This window comes from Oncorhynchus masou, chromosome 6 (genome assembly GCF_036934945.1).
Source record: "Oncorhynchus masou masou isolate Uvic2021 chromosome 6, UVic_Omas_1.1, whole genome shotgun sequence".
In the NCBI taxonomy this organism is placed as follows: domain Eukaryota; kingdom Metazoa; phylum Chordata; class Actinopteri; order Salmoniformes; family Salmonidae; genus Oncorhynchus; species Oncorhynchus masou.
The window spans coordinates 50,764,152-50,791,854 of NC_088217.1; the positions used below are offsets into that span (position 1 = coordinate 50,764,152).

Here is a 27,703-nt window from a genome sequence, read left to right on the forward strand (position 1 = left end):
TTCCTTTTGTGCGTGTGCGAGCGCTGCTGCAGAGCGTGGGGTTTCCCATAGCTGAGTGCAGGGTTACCGCGCCCATCTTCGCTGTTCGGTGGCGGGGTGAAAAAGAGAGTGACTACTGAGAAAGGGCGGCTAAACAGGCTGGTGTCATAGACGAAGAGGAAGTGGCTTCTAAATGAAATATAAATCGGGCGAAGACATTAGTGGAAACCGATTGTTGAGATTACAGTTGCAAATACAGGCAATCAGCGTCAAGTCACCAGCAGGGAGTGGAGTGATTGCTTTCCCAGGTTGTTGAAAAAAAAAAAAAACTCCGACTGGGATTTGCAAACTAGCGGTTCACTGGCGTTAGTTGGTGCGTGGATTGGAGGTATATACACCGTTAGCTACCTCTTCCAGTCAATGCCAAAAAAAAAAAAGCCAACGCCAACTGAGAGAAAGGTAAGGGACGGTGAAATGTTGCACATTTGCAATTCAAACATACAATAGTGGTATTATTGGTCGATGTAATAGATTAGCCAACTGCCCGGTGGTGGGGTCGTTGGCTAACGCGCGTTCGTTTAGCCGAGAGGGCTCTGCTTGTTTTCCAGTTGACAGTGCTAACTGTAGCTACACCGTTAGCAATGTAACGTTACCGTATGTGTTTAGCTACACAGACTACAGTAGCCTACATATATTTTACAGCCTGGGTTCTTTGCAGGGACGGGTTTGGACTCTGTCAAATTCATGAGAAACTGACATGGTAGCTAACTAACGTTACTGACAGCAAACACTTTAACCAGTTAATTAACGTTAGTTTGCTAATTTAGCTAGCCTAGGTGTACAGTTACTTACACCTGTATCTAGCTACAACAATGTTGCCCAGATAACTTAATTTACATTAAACATATTAGTCGTGCTTCGTTATCCCTAAAATGAACTTAAACGACATTTATTTAACGTAGTTACTTGTTAGCCGGCTAACATTTTTTAGATGGACGACCAATGGCCTAAATGCAAGCACTAGGTAGCTAACGTTCATTTGGAATCTGAGTGGTCAATTAGTCAGGCTAGTTTGGGCCCCGATAATGTTTATGGTCTATGTTCAAATAAATTGAGCCATTGTTAAATATGCCCTTTTGGTGAAGTATGACCACTTTTTCGACATGGCATTTGATTTGCCAACCCACACAGAACGTTAACTGTATAGCTAGCTGACGGTAACTAACGTTAGCAAGACTAACTAACGACGTTAGCTAACTATAGCTAGATGGCAGTTATAACACTAGCTGCAGGTTGACAAAATCAATTTGTGCAATTTATCCCCCACCTTAACGGTAGCACAATTGCTTTCGTTGGCTTTGGTGCTGTACATCTTAATCAAATTAAATGGCTACTGCTGGCTTTAACGACTCGGCTATACTAGCTAACAAGATAATTGGATTTTATTGGCCAGCAACACTCGCTAACCCCTTTTAGGTGCTGGAATTAACACAAGTCCAACACGGGGGCGACAGGAATGCCGAAACAGTATTCTGTACTATATTTTGTTGTCTCTTTTCTGTTTGATTCTTGTCTGCCCCTCTTTCTGATCATCCACAGCGCACCCTGCTGAAAACGTCCCTTGTCTGATATACTGTAGCTAGCTAACGTTAGTTGGCTAGTGAAGTGTGTGCTAACGTGAGTAGTGTTGAGGTCACTGCTGTTGAACCAGGGTTGTTTGGTAAAACATCGTTAAACTGTATATTCAGGTAATATTGTACATCCAGATCTACACCTCGGGGCCATTTCACATGTTGCATTAAATAGAGATTGCACATTTTCAAATGTCACATACAATGAAACTGAATCCATCTTCATTGGTAGTAGCTACAGTAGTTAGCTAGATTTGATTCGTCAGCCCCAGTAGGCCTACAAGCGGCAGCGAACAAGATGGCGTTTGCTGCCTCACAGGTTTCCATTGATGCAAGACATTAGTATGCCATCGGTTGAGGTGGTCAGTGTAACTGTGTTGGTAGTGGTAGCTACCCAAACTTTTTTTTTTACATAAACTTCCAATCCAGCTAAAAATAATTCAATGTGAATTACATAAGAAATCTGGAAGTATACAGTGGAACCGAACCCATGTTTATTGAGAAGAGCAGTTCTTGCATTTGCAACATTATATCAACAAAGAGTAGTAGTTCAAACAAATATGGTAACCTCATCTGATTAACAGAGTACTTCATCAGGTTATTCTAAGGTGACATGCAAATGGTGCTCTTGCAATGCAAGCAAATATTCCTACAACTACCACCTTGATTCGGTATTATGTAGCAATTTTTTTATATATATATTTTTTTACATAGGATAAAAGCAGATACACAGAGCTACAAAATGGTACATCATACACTGCATCTGAGGAACAATTGGTAAGTAATTCTGCTATGAAAGTTGATAAACGTGTAGTCTCGCCTTTAAGAAAATAGCCTTTAAATGGTTTTGTACCTACACCACTTCATTGTTCACACCCTCTTAAGCTTTAGCCCCACCCATCTCTTTAAGGGTTGAGCCAAGCATTCTGTCCTAACAACAACAGTCAAGCACCCAAGCTAACTGGTTAACGTTGGCTAGCTTGCTAGCTACTTCCAGACACGCATGAGAGAACAGCTCACTGACCATTTTACTCGCACTAGTAGAGCTGTTTAGGCTGGTTTTATATTATCCAGAGTGTCGGTGACTGCACCAATTTATGCTTTTTTTGCCCATGTTTACTGACACCGGCCATATTCAACAGGTGTTGAGCGTTGATAAATTCGTCAATTATTCTACGCTCTGGTACACTCAGACATCAGAGTAAGATAGCCAGAGTGACTTTACTAGCTACGTCTATCAACAGTTGTCGCAGTGACATTCTATTGAAATGGATACTTGCTTCATTTGAAGATGTAATCCGGAGACAGGTGTTTTCTATCTCCTTAGCTATCATACTCTAATTCCACTGATTTCAAAACTTGGTCCTACAGAAAGTGGAGCGCAACACTTATGCAGTTCTCCTTACGTGATATAGATTTTTTAAGCAGCGTTAGACAGGATTACCTACACATACTGAATAGCTCAAATAGACAGCGTGCTACATGGCAGACTTATCTGAACTCGTGTCCAGCCCACTCATCTCAGCCTATCATGGCTAGCTGGAAGGTTGCTGGATTTTTCTGTGGCTAAACCAACTAGGCTCGTAATTTAACAATTGTATTCGTATTTACAGATGGCATACAAGTCTGTTTTTAAGGCACGTGGAAGTTCACATGTTCCAGAAGGCATTTCTGCCAAAAACACATTTTGATTTTTTTTTTTAGAAAGTTTACTTTCAAATGGTTCTCCTGTGAAGTAGTGACCTGTGACATACGCTTAGTTTCCTGAAACGAGTCACATTTGACCACAACAATGTGTCCGTGTGGAGTCAAATGACATCAGAACAGGAGTGTTCCATGATCAACATTTGCACTAAAAGCTAGCTGTTAGGCAGGTTTTCAATTGCCACCGATGGTCTTGTGGATGTGCATGAATTGTCTGCAATGCCAGGGTAAACTCTACTGCAGGGTGGCTTTTTTCTGTGATACACCCAATTATATGTATTTAATCCAGATAATAATTGTTGCATGACAGAATGTATGAATTAAAACCCCACCACCCTTATCCCGGATGTGTGTTTTAAGCATTAGTTCATTTTGATAAAAGGACAACCTCGATAACAATCCTGTAAGTATGTTGTGTGGAAGGGAGACTAATCATTACATGCTTTTTTTTCTGAGTGGAAAACAGATTTCTGACCCCTGTTTTTTTTCCAGCTGTTTTGTTAGTGGGCATAGATGGGATTAAATATTTACTGTCTGTGGATTTGAGCTTTTAGGATTACAGGCTTGGTCAGTGATAGTGCTGTTTATGGTCTTTTCTATGATCCAGCTTTAGCCATATGAAATTTGTTGGACTGATATTATAGTATCAAGCTTTCTACAACACATAGGCCTACGTTTGTGCTCTTTTAGTGCTTTATTATGCAATTACTTGAACATTTGAGCTGCCTTTTATCATGTACAATCTTTAACTAGAGATATAAAATACTGTACAACTATTTGGTGGAATGTGCTTTGTGGCTGCTCGATCTGGCAAGCAAAATGTTGTTTTGATGACAACATTAATTTGCTTTGATTCTCGTGTTCCACTTGTACATGTTTGCAAAGCACAACAAAAAACGAAACCAAGCCAAGCTCCTCACTGTTCTTCTACCTAAATTCCATTTCCCCTCTGTCTCATTCAATCAATTGCGTTCGGACCGTTCCCTCCACACACATGCAGAGTGCGCACACAAGCTCTGGTTAAGCTTACAGGTATAAATGCCTATAAAGCTACAGTGCGTTTCGAAAGTATTCAGACCCCTTTTTCCACATTTTGTTATGTTACAGCCTTGTTCTAAAATTGATCAGTGTTTTTCCTCTTCAATCTACACACTACAATGACAAGGCAAAATGTTATTTTTTAAATTGTGTTTGAGAATTTATAAATAAATAGAAACCTTATGTAAATAAGTATTCAGACCCTTTGCTATGAGACTTGAAATTGAGCTCAGGTGCATCCTGTTACCATCGATCATCCTTTAGATGTTTCTACAACTTGATTGGAGTCCACCTGTGGTAAATTCAATTGATTGGACATGATTTGAAAAAGCAGACATCTGTCTATATAACGTCCCACAGTTGACAGTACGTTTCAGAGCAAAAACCAATCCATGAGGTTGAAGGAATTGTCCGTAGAGCTCAGAGAGAGGATTGGGTCGAGGCACAGAAGAGTATTTATTTAAAAAAAAGATTTAAAAAAAAAAAGATAAAAAAAGTGCAGCATTTGAAGGTCCCCAAGAACCCGGTGGCCTCCTCCATTCTTAAATGGAAGAAGTTTGGAACCACCAAGGCTCTTCCTAGAGCTGCCACCTGGCCAAACTGAGCATTTGGGGAAGAAAGGCCTTGGTCAGGGAGGTGACCAAGAACTTGATGGTCAGAGTTCCTCTGTGGAGATGATTGTCCTTCTGGAAGGTTCTCCCATCTCTGCAGCACTCCACCATTCAGGCCTTTATGGTAGAGTGGCCAGATGGAAGCCACTCTTCAGTAAAAGGCACATGACAGCCCGCTTGGAGTTTGACAAAAGGCACCTAAAGGACTCTCAGACCATGAGAAACAAGATTCTCTGGTCTGATGACACCAAGATGGAACTCTATGGCTTGAATGCCAAGCGTCATGTCTGGAGGAAACCTGGCACCATCCCTACGGCGAAGCATGGTGGTGGCAGCATCATGCTGTGGGGATGTTTTTCAGTAGCAGAGACTGGGAGACTAGTCGGGATCGGGGGAAAGATGAACAGAGCAAAGCACAGAGATCCTTGATGAACACCTGCTCCAGAGTGTTCAGGACCTTCGACTGGGGGCAAAGGTTCACCTTCCAACAAGACAATGAACCTAAGCCCATAGCCAAGACAATGAATGAGTGGCTTCTGGACAAGTCTCTGAATGTCCTTGAGTGGCCCGGACTTGAACCCGATCAAACATCTTTGGAGAGACCTGAAAATTGCTGTGCACCAACGCTCCCCATCCAACCTGACAAAGCTTGAGAGGATATGCAGAGAAGAATGAGAAACACTCCACAAATACATGTGCCAAGCTTGTAGCGTCATGACCAAGACTCGATGCTGTAAAGGGTCTGAATACTTATGTAAGTCTATTTTCATTAGTTTGTTATTGAATTTCCATTGAGGCAGCTAGCTAAATATGCTATTACTTGTGCTAATTTTGTAAGAATTCTGGTAATGGATTTTTTTTGGGGGGGGGCGCCCTCTTGTGTACTAAGCCTGTAATACTGTACATCTTGGGATGAGAAGATGTTATGACTATGTAAATCTGCCCAACCCCAGAATACGGTATGCATGTAAACTGACCAGGGTTCAATGACTATGTACATATGGCAGCAGGGAGATGACAGTGAGATTCTGCTCTGAGAGGTGAATGTATTGTTTGCCTGCATGGAAACAAACACATGACAACATTTATGGTTGAAAGAAACGTGAATTCTAGGGAGCAGAAATGCTGTGTTCAAGATTCTGTTCTCGTTTTATTTTTAAACATTTCTTATCACAACAGTTTGGTTGTTATTATGCCCAAACCCCATTGGAACCAGCAGACTCAGGCTGCCCTCAAGAGACCTCAGATCAGTCAGTAAGCCACACCTCAAGGCTATTTGCCACAACTCCCTGCTTATCATGCAGTCAGCTGACCCTGATCAGGCGCTTGAAGAAATGATGGGGGGCATAGAAACTCCTTACAGTAATGGCTTATGGACAGACTCCAAGAGCATCTGGTTCACCCACATTTCAGTTTTTTTTTTCATTGTTTTCTTACCCTGAGGAAGTGCAGGGATGAAGTGTGACTGTCCTACATTTAGTCTTCAGCAGCTTCTGAATTGTCTGCCCAAATTGACTCAAAGGAACGTAAAAACCAGGCTTTAACATCAAACTCAATGAATGAGATCTTTGGACAAATGCCAGTGCAGAATTGGAAGACTTTAATTACATTTTATCCCTGCCATGATTAACGGTGACATTCTATGTCCCACATTCTGATGCAACAGTAATTAGTGCTTTAGACTGCATTATAGGTCTAGGCCTAGTGTCTCCCTCCTGATTCATGTTAGTCACACTTCTCATGTTAAGGTTCATTCAATGCACAAACTCTTCCTTGATGTGTCTAGGGAGGATGTAGTGGGAAGTATTCCTGGAATTAAAGGTAGACTTGGTGACATGGATGCAGAAAGTTAATAGCATAGTGGGACAATTTCTGCAACAACTAAGAGTGAAGCCCGAGGCTCAACTTTTCCACTTTTTGGTGCCCTGGCTACGATGCTTTAACAGCGTGACGCGAACCCACGCACATACTGTGTGAGTGACATCTTGCATCTTGCTCATCTTTATCTGCGGGGTGTTCCTCGTGGTAATGTCATATCGTTGAGTCTGCCTTTAACATAGAGCCGTGACGATACCAGTATTGCAATTTCTTTTCTCCCCATGTTCAAAATGAAAACCCGAAGAAGATCAATCTGGTCATTAAAAAAAAAACTGCTGTATGTAAAATATTGTGTGCTATAAGCTTAGAAAATAAATACATGTGACTCGATGACGTTTGTTTCTGACATTTGTGCTGTTTTCCTTAAGTTAAATCCTCTTCATGTTTTGTTTCCTTGCCACAATATTAACGAGTATTGCAATACTGGTATTGTCCTGGCCTTTAACAGTGATACTTTTTATCAGCAAGACTAGAAGATTAATGTGCAACGACGCGCTAGATATGAGGGCTAGCCGATCGGAGAGGACCTTCCAGGATGAGGTGGTAAGTTTTTAGAGAATGTCCTCAGTCTAGCACTCAAATTCTTGGGAACTGTACTAAGTGAAATCCTGTACGTGATGTAAGGTGATTGGGTTAGCTAAGGGGAAAAACTCGAGCTAAAATGAAAGGTTTATATTATTTGGTTTTCTGTTAAAATAATACAACAAAATTATAGAATAATAGTCCTATTGCGTATGTATGACCGCTAGGGCTGGGCAATTTTAAGTTGGATCTACTGCAGTCATATAGCCTTGAAAGTGCCTCAGTTACGGCATGTTTGTTTGTTTGTTTGTCTAAGGGTACACTGCTGCGTTTTTAAATGCCGACTAATTCCAGAGGTGGTTTCGTTTCAATGTTTTTGCAGCCACTGAACAGGCATTTTACTTGTCTGTAAAGGAAAAGTGCTTCTGAAGCGGGACTAACATCCATCACTAGGTGACCAGAACTGAATCAAATAATATTGAGCTGCCTGTGCGCAGACCATGCTCTCCTAAAAAAGTAGTTTAAAGTTTGTTAAATAACGTGACTTACCAAGACATTTGGAAAGAACACATCTTCCACTAGGAATCGATTCCTAAGATTCAGTACTTTTGACAGTGTAGACTAATTTAGTTTTTGTACTGCCAAAAACATGAACACTCGGCACTGCGAGGATAGGCGCAGGTTGGCCACCAGGCAGGCAGGCAGGCAAAGTGCACGGTTCTGACAATCTATTGGAATGCTGTGTTTTTGCAGTTTCTTGGCTTGCAATGTCTCGCAATTCAGTAAAGCCTGGTCAAACATCAATGACTAGGCTAGGATAATTTACTCTTAATCAAACCGAAGAGTAAACACACACTCGGATGATTTGCGAAGAGCTGGTGAGCTAGCAGCATTTTGATTTCGTGAGGCGGAAACCGTTTTTCTTCTGGGATTTAAAAAAATAAATGTTAAGGGTCCCAATTTAGTTAACTTCTTACGGTAGCGTCCCACCTGGCCAACATGCGGTGAAATTGCAGTGTGCGAAATTCAAAAATACTACATTTAAAATATTTAACATTCTTGAAAATATATAGGTTATACATCAAAATAAAGCTTAACTTCTTGTTAATCCAGCCGCTGTGTCAGATTTCAAAAATGCTTTACGGCAAAAGCACACAATGCAATTATCTGAGGACAGCGCCCCGCATACAAACACACAAATCATTTTTCAACCAGGCAGGTGCGACACGTCAGAAATAGCGATATAATTAATGCCTTTTTGATCTTCTGTTGGCACTCCAAAATGTCCAAGGGAACAAAACAAATGTTCCTTTTTGTTCGATAATGTCCTTATTTATATCCCAAAAATGTACATTTATTTGGCGAGTTTGATTCGGAAATACACCGGTTTCAACTCGCCCAACATGCCTACAAAGTATCTAAGTTACCTCAACTTGGTCCAAACATTTCAAACAACGTTCCTAATCCAACCTCAGGTACCCTAAAACGTAAATAATCAATCAAATTTAAGACAGAATAAACTGTTTCTAATACCAGATAAAAACAACGTGGAGCGCACACCAAAACAGTGGAACTGCAACCAGGTTCCTAATAAGGGTATCCCATAGAAAACGATTGGAAAATCCTATAACCTCAATTTCTCTCTCCCCCCCCCCGGATGGTTTGTCCTCAGGGTTTCGCCTGCCAAATCGGATCTATGATGAATCGGTTAGATGGTGGGCATCGGTGGCATAGATATTTTATTTTACACGTGTAATGCTATTATTCCGCAAAGGCTTTAGCAGTTAGCACTTGACCAAGGCGGCCTATGGCCTTGTTTGGAATTACTTGACTAATAGGAAGATCCAATGCTTTTGGGTAAATTGTGTGTACGGTTGCCCTGAAAAGTGTGATCAGATCAGCCTGTATCCATATAGATGGTTTATTGATCAGTCGGCACCATTGGCTAAACCAGTAAGCATCCAGATCATCGGCCAGTCATGTCTTAACAGGACTTGGCTAAAGTGTCTCAGGATTATTTATTTATCCGTTATTTTACCAGGTAAGTTGACTGAACACGTTCTCATTTGCAGCAACGACCTGGGGAATAGTAACAGGGGGGAGGAGGGGGGTGAATGAGCCAATTGTAAACTGGGGATTATTAGGTGACCATGATGGTTTGAGCGCCAGATTGGGAATTTAGCCAGGACACCGGGGTTATCACCCCTACTCTTACGACAAGTGCCATGGGATCTTTAACCTCTCTGGGATAGGGGGGATGCTTTTCAGCAAAAGCATAAGATGCTATTATCTGATGATAACACAACAGTAAACAAAGAGAAAGCCTATTTCAACCCTGCAGGTGCTACACAAAACGCAGAAATAAAATATAAATCATGCCTTTGACAACCTTCTTTTGTTGGCACTCCAATATGTCCCATAAACATCACAAATGGTCCTTTTGTTCGATTTAATTCCGTTGATATATATCCAAAATGTCAATTTATTTGGCGCGTTTGATCCAGAAAAACACAGCTTCCAACTTGTGCAACGTCACTACAAAATATCTCAAGTTACCTGTAAACTTTGCCAAAACATTACAAACTACTTTTGTAATACAACTTTAGGTATTTTTGACCGTTTTTAATCGATCAAATTGTATACGGGACAATCTGTGTTCAATACAGGAAGACAACAAACTAACGCTACCTTTCTGGTCTTGCGCAACTTTCAAACAGTACACATAACGTGACAGTCATTCAAGATGGCCGTACTTCTTCACACAAAGGAATAACCTCAACCAATTTCTAAAGACTGGTGACATCCAGTGGAAGCGGTAGGAACTGCGAACAAGTCCCTTAGAAATCTAGTTTCCCAATGGAAAACTAATTGAATAGACTAAAAAAATCTGAATGATTTGTCCTCTGGGTTTTTGCCTGCTACATAAGTTCTGTTATACTCACAGACCTGATTCAAACTGTTTTTTAGAGATTTCAGTGTTTTCTATCCAAATCTACCAATAATATGCATATCTTATATTCCGGGGATGAGTAGCAAGAAGTTGAAATTGGGCACGCTATTTATCCAAAAGTGAAAATGCTGCCCCCTATGACCTCATTCAGGACACCCTTTTAACATCTCTTCCGAAAGACTGCACCCTACACAGGGCAGTGTCTTGTGTGTGTGTGTGTGTGTGTGTGTATATATGAGACATCTAGCCTTGTTTGAATTGGGCCATTTCAAATGTGCTTTTACAGCACAATGAAGGGATGAGATGAATATGGTCAAAATGGTATTGACAGTTGATTACACATTTTCCAAGCCAGGCTATTTTTATTCATGATTTATCATATACTTATTGTTCATTGTTTAGTACTAGTTAGTGATGCACCGATATGACATGTTTGGCCGATATCCAATATTTCCCTTGCCCCAAAAAAAACAATACCGATATTTAGTAATTTGGCTTTCTTTTTTAAGCATTCTAGTACAGTTAAATAGTTAACACTCAAATCAAATTTATTTATATAGCCCTTTGTACATCAGCTGATATTTCAAAGTGCTGTACAGAAACCCAGCCTAAAACCCCAAACAGCAAGCAATGCAGGTGTAGAAGCACGGTGGCTAGGAAAAACTCCCCAGAAAGGCCAAAACCTAGAGGAACCAGGTTATGAGGGGTGGCCAGTCCACTTCTGGCTGTGCCGGGTGGAGATTATAACAGAACATGGCCAAGATGTTAAAATGTTCACACACCGATGGATGAAGCGGTCTAAGGCACTGCATCTCAGTGCAAGAGGCGTCACTACAGTTCATCCGGTTTTGATTGGTAGTCCCATAATTGGCCCAGCGTCATCCGGGTTTGGTCAGGGTAAGTTGTCATTGTAAAAAATAATTTGTTCTTAACTTCTTGAGTGTAGGGGGCAGTATTTTCATTTTTGGCAACAACAAAAAACGTACTAATTTGAAACTGCCTATTTCTCAGGCCCAGAAACTAGAATACGCATATAATTGTCAGATTGGGATAGAAAGCACTCTAAAGTTTCCAAAACTGTCAAATATTGTCTGAGTATAACAGAACTGATATTGCAGGTGAAAACCTGAGGAAAATCCAACAAGGAAGTGCTCTTTTTCCTGAAAGCGCTCTGTTCCATTGGATGCCTTGCCTCCATTTAAAGGGATATCAACCGGATTCCTTTTCTGACACGCCAGGTGGATTAACAACAACCTAAACTGTGTTTTACTATATTGCACTTGGGATTTCATGAAAATTAAATATTTTTAGTAATTTAGTTTGAATTTGTCTCTCTGCAATTCACCGGATGTTGATGAAAATGATCCCGCTAACGGGATGGGTGCGTCAAGGAGTTACACACACACACCACACTGACCAAAAAGTTGTTTTCTTTGCATTAACTTATGTCACCATTAACAGTAAAAACTTAATCAAATCCGATTTCTTTTACTTAGTTGGTGTGCTGTTTTGTTGTTTCATTCTAACCCAGGTTTTCTCATACTATGGAACGCTGTTTGGGTCTTTGCGTGTTAAATAACACACTTTAACGTGTCAAATAAGCTTGTTGACCAATCAGGACCTGACTAAGACTGCACGTCACGTAATAATTTAACGCGTTCATACGTTTAAAAAAAATATATATAGTTATTATACAATCGCTCGTATTTATGTCTCGATACCAATACTATGATGCTGGTAAAGTTGCCTTGTGCACCTACAGTACTGGTCATAAAAAAAAGCTAGCTAGCTCATGGATGCAAACCAATGTTCTTCCCCCAAAACATACCAAAATGACAATCTGTTTCAGTAGCTATAGTTAGCTAAGTGTCATCTAAAATAACCTTAATTTATGAGTTCTTATTTGGTTAATGGTGGTCGGACCCATCTATGTGAAGCTAGCCACATTAGTGGATTTTGCGGTTAGCCTTCAAAATAAGTGTCATTGACCGTGATGCAAATGACTACAAATAGTAGAATTATGCCATAATTGAATATATCATGCTAAACTAGGTTGGAATGGTATAAAATCAAGACAATATGTTAATTTGACAAATCTTTTGAAATCAGACTGGATGTATTATACTTTAGAATTACATTGGGGGCATACTTATTTCACTGTACAGCCTTAACCCATGTCATTGCCATAGTTATCAGTCTACTCAGTGACACCCAGAGAACATTAGCGTCGTCGCTCTCATTGCAGGACTCTTTGAATTGAGCCACATTTATTGTCAACCTACCATGTGTTTTGAACACTATCCAGAGGAAAAACAATTCAACGTGGATGTTTTGGACTCTGACAAGTCTGAGGAGGATGTTGGGGGGTGGGGGGAATATCTTGGGTATTGAGTAGGCTGATACCGCATTTAATTGATCCCCAATCCTTAGGTAAATATGTACAGTGCGATATGAATGTCAATACACACAATGGGCTGACCGGGGAGGTGATTTTACAGTCCCGCGGTAAGAGCTACAATGCTACTATTGCTACTACAAATTCCACTATTGTGCCTAATCCTTATTGTGGCTAGCTTCACAACACATAACCCAGTCTGGTGAAGCCTCACTAGCCAGATGAAGCTAGCTGGTTGCGTATAACGTTAGCTTTGGGCGACAGGGTTAAGTAGCTGGCAAACTATTTATTTTCATTAACTGATTTTCAATAGGCGAACAACAAGTGGCTACCTAGCTAATACTTACTCACAAGGATTCCAAAATCATTGCTAAGAATAATGAAAATGACTGCACTTTCTACTGGTCATTGTTTTCAGGCTGGTCATATTGGTGCTAACTAGGTACCAAGCTAAAGCTAGCTACCCCAGAAGCTGCAGTTGAACAAATAATGCTTTATCACCAGCGCGGTATTGTAAACACATCGTTTGTGGCCTGTTTGCTTTTTTTGGTACAGCTTTCAAACCCGGTATTAAACGAGCTAAATTATGAAAGACCGTAGTATTGATAAGCTCTGTTATCAGTTCTGCTTTCGGTACTGGAGAAAGGAAGTGTATTTTTTTTCCCTATTTGTTATTGCTACATAACTTTTATCTTGGACATTTTTATCTCACCAACCATTTCTGATTTGCAATAAGATTGAAACATTCGTCTGTATTTTTGCTATTCCCAATCCAGAAGAGATCTCGCGCTGAGCCTGTCTCTCGCTACAGCACACACGGCACCCTGCTTTTAATTAGTGACGATGGCGGAGAGAGCTAAACGTTCAGAAGTGTGGGTCCACTTCACCAGAGTTGTTGCCACAAGACTTGCTTGTAAGGGCGGAAACACATAGTCTATCCAAACATCTATCAAATGTGCGTCATGTACAGGCAGAGAAATGCAGTTTTTGACTGCCTAGGTCGTAGTTCATCTATCGTTGCCTGATCTACGTTATGTATGCATGCTAGCAGCCTGGAGACCACACACAGTTAACTAGATTATGCGAACATGGGTTCATGATCAAAAGGAACCATTAGCCAGCTGATTGTTTCGCTATGGGTGCGTTCATAAATTTAATTACCCATTTAAAGATTTTGCAGCTTTTTTGTTAAAGTTGCAGCTACAATGAACCAACCCACTCCCCCCTCTAATACCGCTGGTCCAAGCCAAAGACCAGCCCAAAGCCCCTTCACACTGGCAGCCAGTGGGAGGATGACTGAGGAGAGGGCGAATGAGTGCCACCTAGCTGTGACGAAGTTCATAGTGAAAGGCCTACACCCCTTTGCAACAGTGGAGTCCAAGGGCTTTAGGTAACAGGCAGTGTATATATTGAGTTGTATTAATTTTTTAGGATCTAGTAGTGTATAAGGGTATGTATGTTTATGTTAGTCCCATCACTCCACAATACAATAATTCAATAATGATAATTCAACACATGAAAACGATCTTTCTTTACTGTAGGGAGGTGAGCAAGGCACTCACCCCCAAATATACCCCTCCCTCCAGGAGTTACCTCGGTGACACATTCATTCCTACCTGATATGGTGTAGAAAAGGCCAATGTGATCACTGAGCTGAAGGACGTGCCAAAGCTGGCCATCACATCAGACGGGTGGATCAGCCTCTGTTAGGACCACTTTCTCAATGTTACAGTGCACTATACAAGCCAGGGCAGTGTAAAATAGAAGGTCCTCCACACCAGGGCAGTGTACAAATCGCAGAGTAGTGGCAGAGGAGATCTCAGACAATCTGGAAGTGTATGAGATAGAGCCGAGCAGATTGTAGCTGTGACTGTTGATAATGCTGGCAAAATATGGATGTTGCCATCAAGAGGCCTAAAAATAGGATGCTTTGCACACACATTGAATCTGGCAGTGCAGAAAATCTACAAAATGACTTCCATTGTGTGATTCAAGAGATCCTCGATGTCCAAAACAGTCTTGAAGGAAAAGCAGCAGCTCCTTGGTAAGAAGCCTGTTCAATCTATTAAATTATTATTTTGAAATTCTCACATTTTAACAATTTAATTCAATATTCAAGTGTGCGGTAATGTAGTTTTTTTGTTTCAGGCCTTCCGCATCACTCACTAATCCTTGATTTTATTTTACCTTTATTTAACCAGGCAAGTCAGTTAAGAACACATTCTTATTTTCAATGACTGCCTGGGAACAGTGGGTTAACTGCCTGTTCAAGGGCAGAACGACAGATTTGTACCTTGTCAGCTCGGGGGAAGAACAGATGGAACTCTTATCTAATGAGAGATTCACGGAGCAGTATCCAGCGATCCAAGCAGCAGCCTTGGACTCACAACTGAGAAAAGCAATGACCGAGGACAACCTGGGCCGTCTGAAGGACGAGGACTTCCATACGGCTGAGTTTGTCCAACTCATGAGAATCCTCTATACATCCACACTGTGTCATGTGGAAATAATGCCACCTGTGGACAGATCATACCCATTTTCCAAAAACTGGAAAAGCACTTCACTGTGGAGCATGAAGATATGTTTGTGGCAACCATCAGAGAAGGTATTGGAGAACCTCTCCGAGCACCATCGGGATGAGGACATTCAAGCCTTCCTGCATGAGGCCACAGCAATGGACCCCAGATTTAAAGGGAGGCCGGTGAGTGACACCACCTGGCTGTGGAAGGCAACTGTTGAGGCCAATGTGACAGGAGCAACATCGGGGCTGTCAGAGGAGCCGAAGCAGACACACAGAGCACCAGCAACAGGAGGAGGAGACTGAAGAAGAGGAAATGGAGGAGATGGTCCCTCCATTGAACAAAACAAGGAGTGCCTTGGAGGAGCTGTTCTCAGAGGAGGAAATGGAGTTGAGGTTGACGATCCAACAGGACACCTCGTCCCTCACCCTCAGCGAGCGTGTTGACCTTGAGGTGGAGCTCTACAAAGGCCTAGCTCTCATCCCCATGGCTGAAGATCCAATGATGTGGTGGTGGGTGAAGAGAGCTACTCTGCCCCTCACAAACATTGCAACAAGTACCCTCTGTGCTCAAGCCTCCTCCACCCCTAGTGAGAGGGTATTTTCTTCTGCAGGGAACACAATAATCTAGGAGAGGTCCTGACTTCTGCCAGAGAAGGCAAATCTGTTTATCTTTCTCCAGAAGAACTGTTAGTTCTTTGCAGCCTACCTGCATGCCCCACCCGTGTTGCTCTATACCACTTTTCTTGTGCAGGAAAATGTTTTTCACTTGTTTTACATTTCCATCACAACATAAGTCTATGATAGTGATTTGTTCAAAACATTGCTGTTTCTTCTGCTGTAAATGTTTGTTTTAAATTTATTTCACATTTCTGAAAATAAAGCAATGTTGATTCTGTTCTTAATTTGTTTTGAGTTTTTTGCAAAAAAAAAAAAAAAACCCATTAAGAATACCGATAAAGTACCGGATCAATAAGAAGTATCAGTAAGAGTAGTAGTACTGTTAAAATCTTAACGATACCCATCCCTAGTTTTGACAGTGCTACTGATAGTAGTGGGGGGTGCTTGGCTTGCACATGCAAATTCAGAACACACCACCGTCTGTAATAGAACTGTGTTATTTGATGTGGCAAATTAAAAGCTTATTTAACGCATCAGTGTTATTTGACTCTGCAGTGACGCTATTACTGTGTAACTCTGGTAGGGCAACATGCGTAACAGTGCTCGACCAGTCGACGAAAGTCAACATCACCCACGACCGATGAACGGTTGATTGTCAAGGGCAATGAATTCCATTATCTTGCTGTTAATGGATTTGAGTTGTCTCACAGAAATTTTCATACTCTTTCAAATGACTGCTCGACTTGTTGACTGCTCGATCCACACAGCAGACATTGTGGGCGAGGTTAGGAATGCTGTGTTGCATGTGTGACGCAAAATATTGTGGCGTCATTACGTAACCTACGTTAAACTAGACCTCGGGGTGATACTGATGTTGGCATTTTTAGCTAATATCGGCCGATTCCGATATATCGTGTATCCCTATTTAGTACATAAATAATGTCTGAGGGGTGTCAGTAGTTTTCTGAGACTTTTTCTTTTTTCTTCCTCTTTCAGATCAACAAGTGTCCCGGCAGCTGGAGCGAGGCAGACATACTAGCAGGGGAAAATGAGTGAACTGGACCAGTTACGCCAGGAGGCTGAGCAGCTCAAAAGCCAGATCAGAGTGAGTGTTAATCTCTCCATCTACCATCAATGGGGCAGGAGCAATTGTTCAAAACGTACAGAAATTTTGTATTTCAGCACTATTGACTCGATTGCAACGAACACACAGAACTTAACCTGCTCCTGCAGGTTACTGCTGGCTTTCTTAACTCTACTAACGTGAGATTACATGCAGCTGCGGCCTAAACTAACCTTGATTACGATGAAAAAACATTGGAATAAAACTGGTGGGCCAGGTGTTCTGACGCGTTACGGTGTCAAGCCTGCTTGATACTAGACAGTGGATATGGCATGGGAAATAGTCATTGTCTGCGTTCACTACTCCCGCCCCAATTAAATAACGTCTTATCGGTAACGACAAAATTGAAATTTGGAAGATAAATTGAAGACTATGACATACCGGTCGGTAAACTTCAATTAATAGCCCAGGCGTTTATTTGCATCAATCCCTGAACACAACCGGCGCTTAGTAGAGAAAATCGACTCTTGACGTCAGCATTCTAATGACAATGTAATAAATACATTTCATATAGGCCTACGCTATTGCAAAAATGTGGTTGTGGGACTAACACTTCACACTTTGCGTTTATTTCTGTTCGGTATAGTTTGTTAGCTAGAAAATGATGACCCTGACAGTCTGAGGCAGGGTGCTCTGCAATCATCCTACTCCAACTATTGGCAGGGATAATGTGGCATTTATTTGTCAGCATGAATGAAATTAGTGGTTCCTGCCTTGATGACTTATATTTACACTACTTGTCCTATAGATTTTTGTAGTAAATTATTACTTGGAATAAACTGATAGCTAAAACGCTCTTTTTCCAGGAATTACATGCTAGTTACTGGTAGCTAGCTACATTACTAAGGTTCCTGTGTAAGTTGGGAGTCATTTTACAGCTTGCATTAATGGTATGATGTTTATACAGTGGGGCAAAAAAGTATTTAGTCAGCCACCAATTGTGCAAGTTCTCCCACTTAAAAAGATGAGGCCTGTAATTTTCATCATAGGTACACTTCAACTATGACAGACAAAATGAGGGGGAAAAATCCAGAAATCACATTGTAGGATTTTTAATGAATTTATTTGCAAATTATGGTGAGAATTTAATGGTTCACTATTGAGCGTTCATGTTCTACAAATAAATCTCCGCTGTGCATACAACAGGGAATATTACTCTTATCTACCAGCCTAACCACATGTTTTCTTAATTATATAATTTGTGCAAGAAAGAGTGGGAGGCCCCGGTGCACAACTGAGCAAAACGACAAGTACATGTTTAGTGTCCAGTTTGAGAAAGACGCCTCAACTGGCAGCTTCATTAAATAGTACCCACAAAACAGGCGACTCTGGGATGCTGGCCTTCTCGGCAGAGTTCCTCTGTCCAGTGGCTGTGTGTTCCCATTCTTAATCTTTTCTTTTTATTGGCTAGTCTGAGAGATGGCTTTTTCTTTGCAACTCTGCCTAGAAGGCCAGCATCCCAGACACCCCAGTAGAATTGGAGAAACTCCAAATACAGGTGTGACAAGCTTGTAGCGTCATACCCAAGAAGACTCGAACCTGTAATCTCTGCCAAAGGTGCTTCTACAAAGTACTGAGTACAGGGTCTGAATACTTATGTATTATGTATTTCTGTTTTGTAAAGATATATACAAACCGTTTTTGCTTTGTCATTATGTGGTTCTGTGTGTAATTTGAGTAGGGGGGAGACTATTTAATCCAGTTTAGAATAAGGCTGTAACATAACAAAATGGGGAAAGTCAAGGAGTCTGAATACTTTCCAAATGCACTGTAAACATTGGGTTGTTATTTGACCTGAAATGCACAAGGTCCTTTTTTTCTGGACCTTTGTAGAATTTTGAGCCACACAATTGTGTGTTTTGTACTAATCCACAGATAAAAGGGGAAACCTCGTTAGTTTTGTTCTTGTTTGGACTTTATTTGGCGGTTGGCAACCAACTTTAAGGTGCATTACCACCGCCAACTGGACTGAAGTGTTGACCTCAGTTCGTCTTTCAATCACCCATGTGGGTATATGCTCCTAAAAACCAATGAGATGGCAGAGGTGGGACTTGCAGCACGTCAAACGTCATAGAACCAAGTTCAATTTTAGTGCCTGGCTATGCAGACATGCGCGAGCAGTTTGGATGAAATGATTGAATAACGTGCATGTGTAAAAGTATTTTGCAACGCTCGCACACGCAATGCCGGCGGTGTGGTCAGCACGTTAGTCTGCTCAAGAAGCGAGATTAAAATGTTCCGATAATACCCACCAGAGGGCGAAGTCATCTAGCAAAATTTTAGTTACAATCAGGACTTAAAGATAATGCTGATGCCGGGGTTACGGAGCGGTAAATCAGTGCCGGGTTAAAGTTGCAAATGAGATTGGGCGATTTAAAAAAATATATATATATATATATTTTTTTTTTGCATGTATTGATGGTTTAACGAGACCTCAGCAAGTGGAAAGCGGTGGTTGCAATTGGCCCATTGAATTGACATTTTGCTCTCATAATCAAGTCTCAACATTGTCATAACAAAGCTACACCATCTTCAACAACATTTTTTATTTCTTACATTTGTGTGATGGTTAATTATCGTCCTACTTTTTCAGGATGCCAGGAAAGCATGTGCAGATGCCACACTATCACAGGTATAAATAAACATATTTAAAAAAAAATATTATTTATATTGGGCTCTTACCTGGGGATATCCAAAACATACAACCCGATCTGCTATTGATGACATTATGTAACGGTCTTTTTGTGTTTTGCAGATCACTGCCAACATTGATCCTGTTGGCCGTATTCAGATGCGCACAAGACGGACACTGAGGGGACATTTGGCTAAGATCTATGCCATGCATTGGGGCACTGATTCCAGGTAAACCCAAGTATAATTTTAGTGTCTTTTGCAAACTAGGGATTTTTTTGCAGTGACCAATAGTTGAATGACTCCCATTGTCAAGTGTAGAAGTTGGTACCGGTATACATTTGTATGACCTTTGGCATGAATTGGTATTTCTATGCTTCCACATGATATGCAGTAGGCATAGTGGGCGAGCTTTAAATGTACGTACAGTGCCTTGCGAAAGTATTCGGCCCCCTTGAACTTTGCGACCTTTTGCCACATTTCAGGCTTCAAACAAAAAGATATAACTATTTTTTTGTGAAGAATCAACAACAAGTGGGACACAATCATAAAGTGGAACAACATTTATTGGATATTTCAAACTTTTTTAACAAATCAAAAACTGAAAAATTGGGCGTGCAAAATTATTCAGCCCCTTTACTTTCAGTGCAGCAAACTCTCTCCAGAAGTTCAGTGAGGATCTCTGAATGATCCAATGTTGACCTAAATGACTAATGATGATAAATACAATCCACCTGTGTGTAATCAAGTCTCCGTATAAATGCACCTGCACTGTGATAGTCTCAGAGGTCCGTTAAAAGCGCAGAGAGCATCATGAAGAACAAGGAACACACCAGGCAGGTCCGTTTAAAGCTGGATTTGGATACAAAAAGATTTCCCAAGCTTTAAACATCACAAGGAGCAATGTGCAAGCGATAATATTGAAATGGAAGGAGTATCAGACCACTGCAAATCTACCAAGACCTGGCCGTCCCTCTAAACTTTCAGCTCATACAAGGAGAAGACTGATCAGAGATGCAGCCAAGAGGCCCATGATCACTCTGGATGAACTGCAGAGATCTACAGCTGAGGTGGGAGACTCTGTCCATAGGACAACAATCAGTTGTATATTGCACAAATCTGGCCTTTATGGAAGAGTGGCAAGAAGAAAGCCATTTCTTAAAGATATCCATAAAAAGTGTTTAAAGTTTGCCACAAGCCACCTGGGAGACACACCAAACATGTGGAAGAAGGTGCTCTGGTCAGATGAAACCAAAATTGAACTTTTTGGCAACAATGCAAAACGTTATTTTTGGCGTAAAAGCAACACAGCTCATCACCCTGACCACACCATCCCCACTGTCAAACAGTGGTTTGGGCCTGCTTTTCTTCAGCAGGGACAGGGAAGATGGTTAAAATTGATGGGAAGATGGATGGAGCCAAATCCAGGACCATTCTGGAAGAAAACCTGATGGAGTCTGCAAAAGACCTGAGACTGGGACGGAGATTTGTCTTCCAACAAGACAATGATCCAAAACATAAAGCAAAATCTACAATGGAATGGTTCAAAAATAAACATATCCAGGTGTTAGAATGGCCAAGTCAAAGTCCAGACCTGAATCCAATTGAGAATCTGTGGAAAGAACTGAAAACTGCTGTTCACAAATGCTTGGAGGAATGGGAAAAAATTTCAGTCTCTCGATGTGCAAAACTGATAGACGTACTCCAAGCGACTTACAGCTGTAATCGCAGCAAAAGGTGGCGCTACAAAGTATTAACTTAAGGGGGCTGAATAATTTTGCGCGCCCAATTTTTCAGTTTTTGATTTGTTAAAGTTTGGAATATCCAATAAATGTCGTTCCACTTCATGATTGTGTCCCACTTGTTGTTGATTCTTCACAAAAAAATACAGTTTTATATCTTTATGTTTGAAGCCTGAAATGTGGCAAAAGGTCGCAAAGTTCAAGGGGGCCGAATACTTTCGCAAGGCACTGTAGGTGTTATGACTAAGCATGTGTTGCTATTATTGTCAAGTTACAAGGCAACGCAGTCTTGATAAATTGCTTTTAGTTTGCTATTCTATTTCATGCAGAATGTTATTGTTGGACAAAAAAGAAATATGCTTACTATTTCTCATAGGGAAACTGTTATTCCATGACCTTACATGTTTCCACTCTTTCTTACAGGCTCTTGGTCAGTGCTTCCCAAGATGGTAAACTCATCATTTGGGACAGCTATACCACTAACAAGGTCATATACTTCAGTGGCTTACCTTTCAAAGTGCTGTACTATACGTTTCCATTGCAATTCTAGGCATTGCATTCAGTCCCTTCAACCATTCTACTTCAGTTTTTTTTAAATTTGCCTATTCACATGTTATAAGAGATTATTACTTCAGGCGTGCAAAGGTTTCAAGTTTTTTTATTTTATCACCTTGCAGGTCCATGCCATTCCTCTACGCTCTTCCTGGGTCATGACCTGCTCATATGCACCTTCAGGAAACTACGTGGCCTGTGGAGGTCTGGACAACATCTGCTCTATTTACAACCTGAAGACACGCGAGGGGAATGTGCGTGTGAGCCGGGAGCTCGCTGGACACACGGGTAGGCTACATTTTCTGTTTGGTGGCAGGGTTTGTCTTCTGTTTTGTTTTCCTATGAAATCCTTATCTTTTGTTTTCTTCTACTTAACTTCATGCGACGAGCAATCCGGGATCCTATTTATAGCCTCAAGCTCATTAGCATAACACAACGTTAACTATTCATGAAAATCGCAAATGAAATGAAATAAATATATTTGCTCTCAAGCTTAGACTTTTGTTAACAACACTGTCATCTCAGATTTTCAAAATATGCTTTTCAACCATAGCTAAACAAGCATTTGTGTAAGAGTATTGATAGCTAGCATAGCTATAAGCCTAGAATTCAGCCAGCAACATTTTCACAAAAACAAGAAAAGCATTCAAATAAAATCATTTACCTTTGAAGAACTTCAAATGTTTTCAATGAGGAGACTCTCAGTTAGATAGCAAATGTTCAGTTTTTCCTGAAAGATTCTTTGTGTAGGAGAAATCGCTCCATTTTGTACATCATTTTTGGCTACCAAAAGAAAAACGAAAATTCAGTCACCAACGCCAAACTGTTTTCCAAATTAACTCCATAATATCGACTGAAACATGGCAAACGTTGTTTAGAATCAATCCTCAAGGTGTTTTTCACATATCTCTTCATTGATATATCGTTCGTGGAAGTCTGCTTTCTTCTCTGAATTACATGGAAAAATACTTGCAGCTGAGGTTTACGCACCAATTTCGACACAGGACACCGGGCGGACACCTGGTAAATGTGGTCTCTTATGGTCAATCTTCCAATGATATGCCTACAAATACGTCACAATGCTGCAGACACCTTGGGGAAACGGCAGAAATTGTGGGCTCATTCCTGGCGCATTCACCGCCATATAAGGAGACATTGGAAAACAGCGCTTCAAACATTTTGCTCATTTCCTGTTTGAAGTTTCATCTTGGTTTCGCCTGTAGCATCAGTTCTGTGGCACTCACAGATAATATCTTTGCAGTTTTGGAAACGTCAGTATATTCTTTCCAAAGCTGTCAATTATATGCATAGTCAAGCATCTTTTTGTGACAAAATATCTTGTTTAAAACGGGAACGTTTTTTTATCCAAAAATGAAATACTGCCCCTAGAGTTCAGAGGTTGAACTACTGTGGGAACATTTCTGAAGTTTTTTTGTTGCAATGTATAAATGATATCTCTCAATTCCAGGTTATCTATCCTGCTGTCGCTTTGTTGATGACAACCAGATTATTACAAGCTCTGGAGATACCACTTGGTAAGTGAAGGAATTATTCCCCCCTCCTGTAGGGATGCTGCGCTCTGTCTATTTTCAATACTACAACACTGTTCATTTTCCTGAAGTGGATTAGATGTGCATTTGGATCGAAACTCATGCTTGTTTGACTAGATGTTTTTTTTTTTTTTACAGTGCCCTATGGGATATTGAGACTGGCCAGCAGACGACCACGTTTGCTGGGCACAGCGGTGATGTCATGAGCCTCTCCTTGGCCCCTGACACAAGGCTATTTGTCTCAGGTGCTTGTGATGCCTCTGCCAAGCTCTGGGATGTCAGAGAGGGCATGTGCAGACAGACCTTCACTGGGCATGAGTCTGACATCAACGCCATATGTGTAAGGGCAGCATCCGTTATCAATATATATGTCTTTGCACATATATTGGCAATTAGTGTATTTTACATAATGCCATTCGATCGAAATGTATACATTTCACTTTGATTCAAAAAATGTATTTGATACAAATTATTATTAAGTAAAATATAGTCAGCATATTATACCCTTTACTGTTGTCTCTAGTGATGGTGGAAAAAAATAGATAGTTATTGCGTCCATACTTTGACTCCAAAAAATCTATCTAGAACTAAACGGCTGTGCCTGTACCAAGACTGTTATTTTTCATCCTATAGCTTGTTCCCATCTTCTTTTTAAATAGTGAGCCAGCATGTTTTCAGCACTTTTTATTTCCATCACTGATCAAAACTCCTTTTCTCATGCTCTTGTCTCTCTGCAGAAGGCATATAGTGAGCATTATGTTTTGAATCTCAATACGTATAGAGTCATGACAAATGCAGTACATATCGTATCAGCACCTAAGTTTCGTGATAGTATCGTGAGGTCCCTGGGAATTCCCAGGTCTAATAGTCTGTCATAATTATGTAATCTTATCTGTGCTTTACAGTTCTTCCCCAATGGCAATGCCTTTTGTACGGGCTCTGATGATGCCACCTGCAGACTCTTCGACCTTCGTGCCGACCAGGAGCTGATGTGCTACTCCCATGACAACATCATCTGTGGCATCACCTCTGTTGCTTTCTCCAAAAGTGGCCGTCTCCTCCTAGCTGGATATGATGACTTCAACTGCAACGTGTGGGACACACTGAAGGCTGACCGTGCCGGTGAGTCACTGATAACCCCCCTGAGCAGAGATTGCAATAACGCAGGATATTTTCCCGCATAAAAAAGCGGGACACATATTTTGCTGCGTTTTTGTAAACTGCGATCTAAAATGCTTCTTATTGTCATTTCTGCTCGCCTTCAGTCACAGTTCGCTCCAAATCGTGAATATAAAAGAACACATTTTGTGATTCAGTTGCACTTCTCCAATCAGATGAGAGATCTTTGCTCTCGTCTTGACCAATCAGACAGTGCTCAGACTGATATGTACAGTACTTTTCTCTGGTAGCAAGTTAAATTAGATTAACTTCAAGCAACTTTCATTGCAAGCTAATTTACTTGTGTGGCTGCTAGCCAAATAGTGTTGCACTTTTGTCAACTAATGAAAACGTGAAGCAAATTTTTGGGGGGTGTGAAGAAAAAGTACAGTTGCAGGCCCCTGATCGCTCTAATGAAGCAACAGCAAAAGAAACACGACTTTGAATATAAAATGCAGGTGAAATGGTAGAAAACACATTCTTTGGATGGTCTGCGTTTTGAAAATGCCATTTTCTGAAAGCTAATGCAACCCCTGCAGAGACGCCTCATTGCACACCAAGCAACGTTTATCTTGTACACATGTTAGTCAAACACAACATGTCCTGGAAATGTTTTATTCCAAAAAACTTAGCTACCACAAACTGATGTTAATTTTAACTTTATCATGCCAGTATAATGAAACTACATCATTTCCAGCATCCTAGTAGATCCCCACCACTAAGTCCTTCGACTAATGCTATGGTGCCGTTTTAGGTGTGTTGGCTGGACATGACAATCGTGTTAGCTGCCTGGGAGTCACTGATGATGGCATGGCAGTTGCAACAGGATCCTGGGACAGTTTTCTGAAGATCTGGAATTGAAACCTGGAGGTGCTTTCCCTTTTTTGTATTGCTCAGCCTTAGCTACTTGTATACAGTGTATTGTTCACTATAGTTCAACCCTAACTCGCTCTTTGACCTTTTCCTCTTTTTCAGATGTAATTTTGAATTCAAGTTCACTGGAAGACCATTTACAACAATTTCAGAATGTAAAATTTCACAGCATCTTCTTCAACCCCGTTTTAAACGGACTTGGAAACCACAAAAACGAAGGGAAACCAATGCCTTTCCTACACAAAGAAGAGCACAATTGTTTATCACCTAGTTTAAAAGATTTCCTGTGGTATCAAATCAAACTTGTGCATTCCTTCTTGGACCATTTTATGTTACCTTGAATGAAAAAACACTATCATCCCATGCAAATGTATGCGTCTCAAAAGCAAATGTTGGAGTGTAATTGTACAAATATTTAACTTTTTTTTTTTTTTTTTTTTTATTCTATTCTCTGAAGGTTATAGTTTTATTCAATGACTTTTGTTTGTCATGTTTCCTCAGTGGTTTTAGATATGTTTTTAAAATTAAAGCTTTTCATTTTAATCTAATTTAATCATGTAAGAAAGATGGGACAAAATAACATGAAGAGAGCTTGAAAGCAAAAGCTTGACCAGATTACATGAGCAACTTTTGGAATGTTTCTATGATGTATTTATATAATAGCGGTTTGTTTAATCACAGCTTTTTTTTGCACAGAAAATCAAATTTGCTTCAACTAATATTGTTAACTAACCAAGCACATGCTATAAATTGTGATGAATGCTCATTCCAAAGCAAAAGGGTATGAGTAACTTATTTTCAGTTAACTGAAGGGGTTAACTGTCTTGTTATTTGGGTGGGGTTTAGAATGGAGTTCTGTTATTTTTGTGGCAAGGCTGGATTTAGTAAATGGGTGGGGGATTATTGTTTTTGTCCACTTCTCAGTGATGGACCTCACCTGACTAAATAGACAGACCCTTCCTGTGCTTGGAACTGCATTTGCTATTCTGTGAATGAAATGTACAAATCACTGTCTGAAAATAATGATCTGAAATGTCATATTTGTTTTGGTCTGCCATGGGTTAATTTAGGCGTGCATGCTGTAGAATTGCTTTCCAAGGTGCAAAGGCCCAAGTTGTCTGTCTTTTTCGTAAGGATAGTAACCTGTTTAACTATAATTTGAACTTTATTCAAGGTATTTTTGGCTAGACTCTGCATACATTTATGTACTTACACTGGCAAGGCTATGCACCAGAGAATTAAAAGTGAAGAATGATTTCCTATTGACTGCAGACTCTGAAATATGCTTACCAGTTCTAATGATGCCACTTTTTATAATTCATAAAGGAATGATTGGGAGCTCTGTTGGGTGGTTCACACAATCTCACCTTTTAAATTTTCATAACCAATGGAACAAAACACATTTTCAGATTTCTTATTGTAATATTTTTTTATTTTATCTTTTAAATATGTCAAAAGGCATCTGAATGACAATTTTTTTTTCACTGTATACAGAAGCACTTTCTTTAATAGTTGTGACATTTCCTCTTTATTTTCCCTGCGATGTACAATAAATGTGATGTATTTGTGTGTGGCCACAAGTAAAATGACTTGCAATTCAATTGAGATTTCCTTTTTCTCCTTCCATTGATAAGATAGAGCTCTGCATCCTTGTACTCTTCACCTTTTTTTGTTTTGTTTTTGATTTCAGTATGTTGGTGTACCACAGCGAGCTGGATGCAAGATAGATAATGTACTGTTATTGAAAAATGTAATAAAAGCTGTTTGAGGTCTCTTTCTTGTTCCCTTTATTCTCAGATGACTTGTACATATGGGAGAGAACATTACATTTTACTATATTGCTTGAGTGCAGAAATGATCCATGCAAATAAGGAGAGAAGATCCCTACACTAAACATTCACATTCCAACAAAAAATAATTCGTAGCACAATGGGCAACTTAACTAGCATGTTTTTAAGTTTCAAGTTTTGATGTCATGCATAAGAACCATGAAATTACTTTCTTGCTAACTCAAAACCCAACAGTGAATCAATAACAATATTACTAGAAAGAAACAAGGAATATGAAATACACTAAGCAAGCATTCTACACTGCTCAAAATAAAGGGAACACTAAAATAACACATCCTAGAGCTGAATGAAATATTCTTATTAAATACTTCTTTCTTTACATAGTTGAATGTGCAGACAGTCACACACAAATTATCAATGGAAATCAAATTTATCAA

The 27,703-nt window shown here is 40.3% G+C and overlaps 1 protein-coding gene across 3 annotated transcripts; it reads left to right on the plus strand.

The window, feature by feature from the left end:
• The first annotated feature begins 44 nt into the window (after positions 1 to 44).
• On the plus strand, positions 45 to 27,250 carry LOC135542229 (guanine nucleotide-binding protein G(I)/G(S)/G(T) subunit beta-1-like). 3 transcript variants are annotated; one of them, XM_064969037.1, is made up of 13 exons: positions 45 to 438; positions 1,579 to 1,656; positions 2,325 to 2,387; positions 16,844 to 16,952; positions 19,564 to 19,602; positions 19,726 to 19,832; positions 21,767 to 21,830; positions 22,021 to 22,183; positions 23,364 to 23,430; positions 23,584 to 23,785; positions 24,351 to 24,567; positions 25,358 to 25,473; positions 25,579 to 27,250. In XM_064969037.1, exons 4-12 carry the CDS (start codon positions 16,896 to 16,898, stop codon positions 25,462 to 25,464), a joined length of 1,023 nt encoding a protein of 340 aa, XP_064825109.1. In that variant the 5' UTR covers positions 45 to 438; positions 1,579 to 1,656; positions 2,325 to 2,387; positions 16,844 to 16,895; the 3' UTR covers positions 25,465 to 25,473; positions 25,579 to 27,250. The 3 variants fall into 3 exon arrangements, with proteins under 3 accessions (XP_064825109.1, XP_064825110.1, XP_064825108.1); XM_064969038.1 differs by lacking the exon at positions 1,579 to 1,656; XM_064969036.1 differs by lacking the exons at positions 1,579 to 1,656; positions 2,325 to 2,387 and having other exon boundaries at positions 46 to 438.
• Positions 27,251 to 27,703: the final 453 nt, after the last annotated feature.

What these genes read in the sequence shown, in the direction of transcription:
- LOC135542229 (XM_064969037.1), top strand. Translation starts at nt 16,896, where the DNA reads ATGAGTGAACTGGACCAGTTACGCCAGGAGGCTGAGCAGCTCAAAAGC. An exon ending in CAGATGCCACACTATCACAG is followed by an intron (nt 19,603 to 19,725) that starts GTATAAATAAAC and finishes TGTGTTTTGCAG; the next exon opens with ATCACTGCCAACATTGATCC. An exon ending in GGAGCTCGCTGGACACACGG is followed by an intron (nt 22,184 to 23,363) that starts GTAGGCTACATT and finishes TCTCAATTCCAG; the next exon opens with GTTATCTATCCTGCTGTCGC.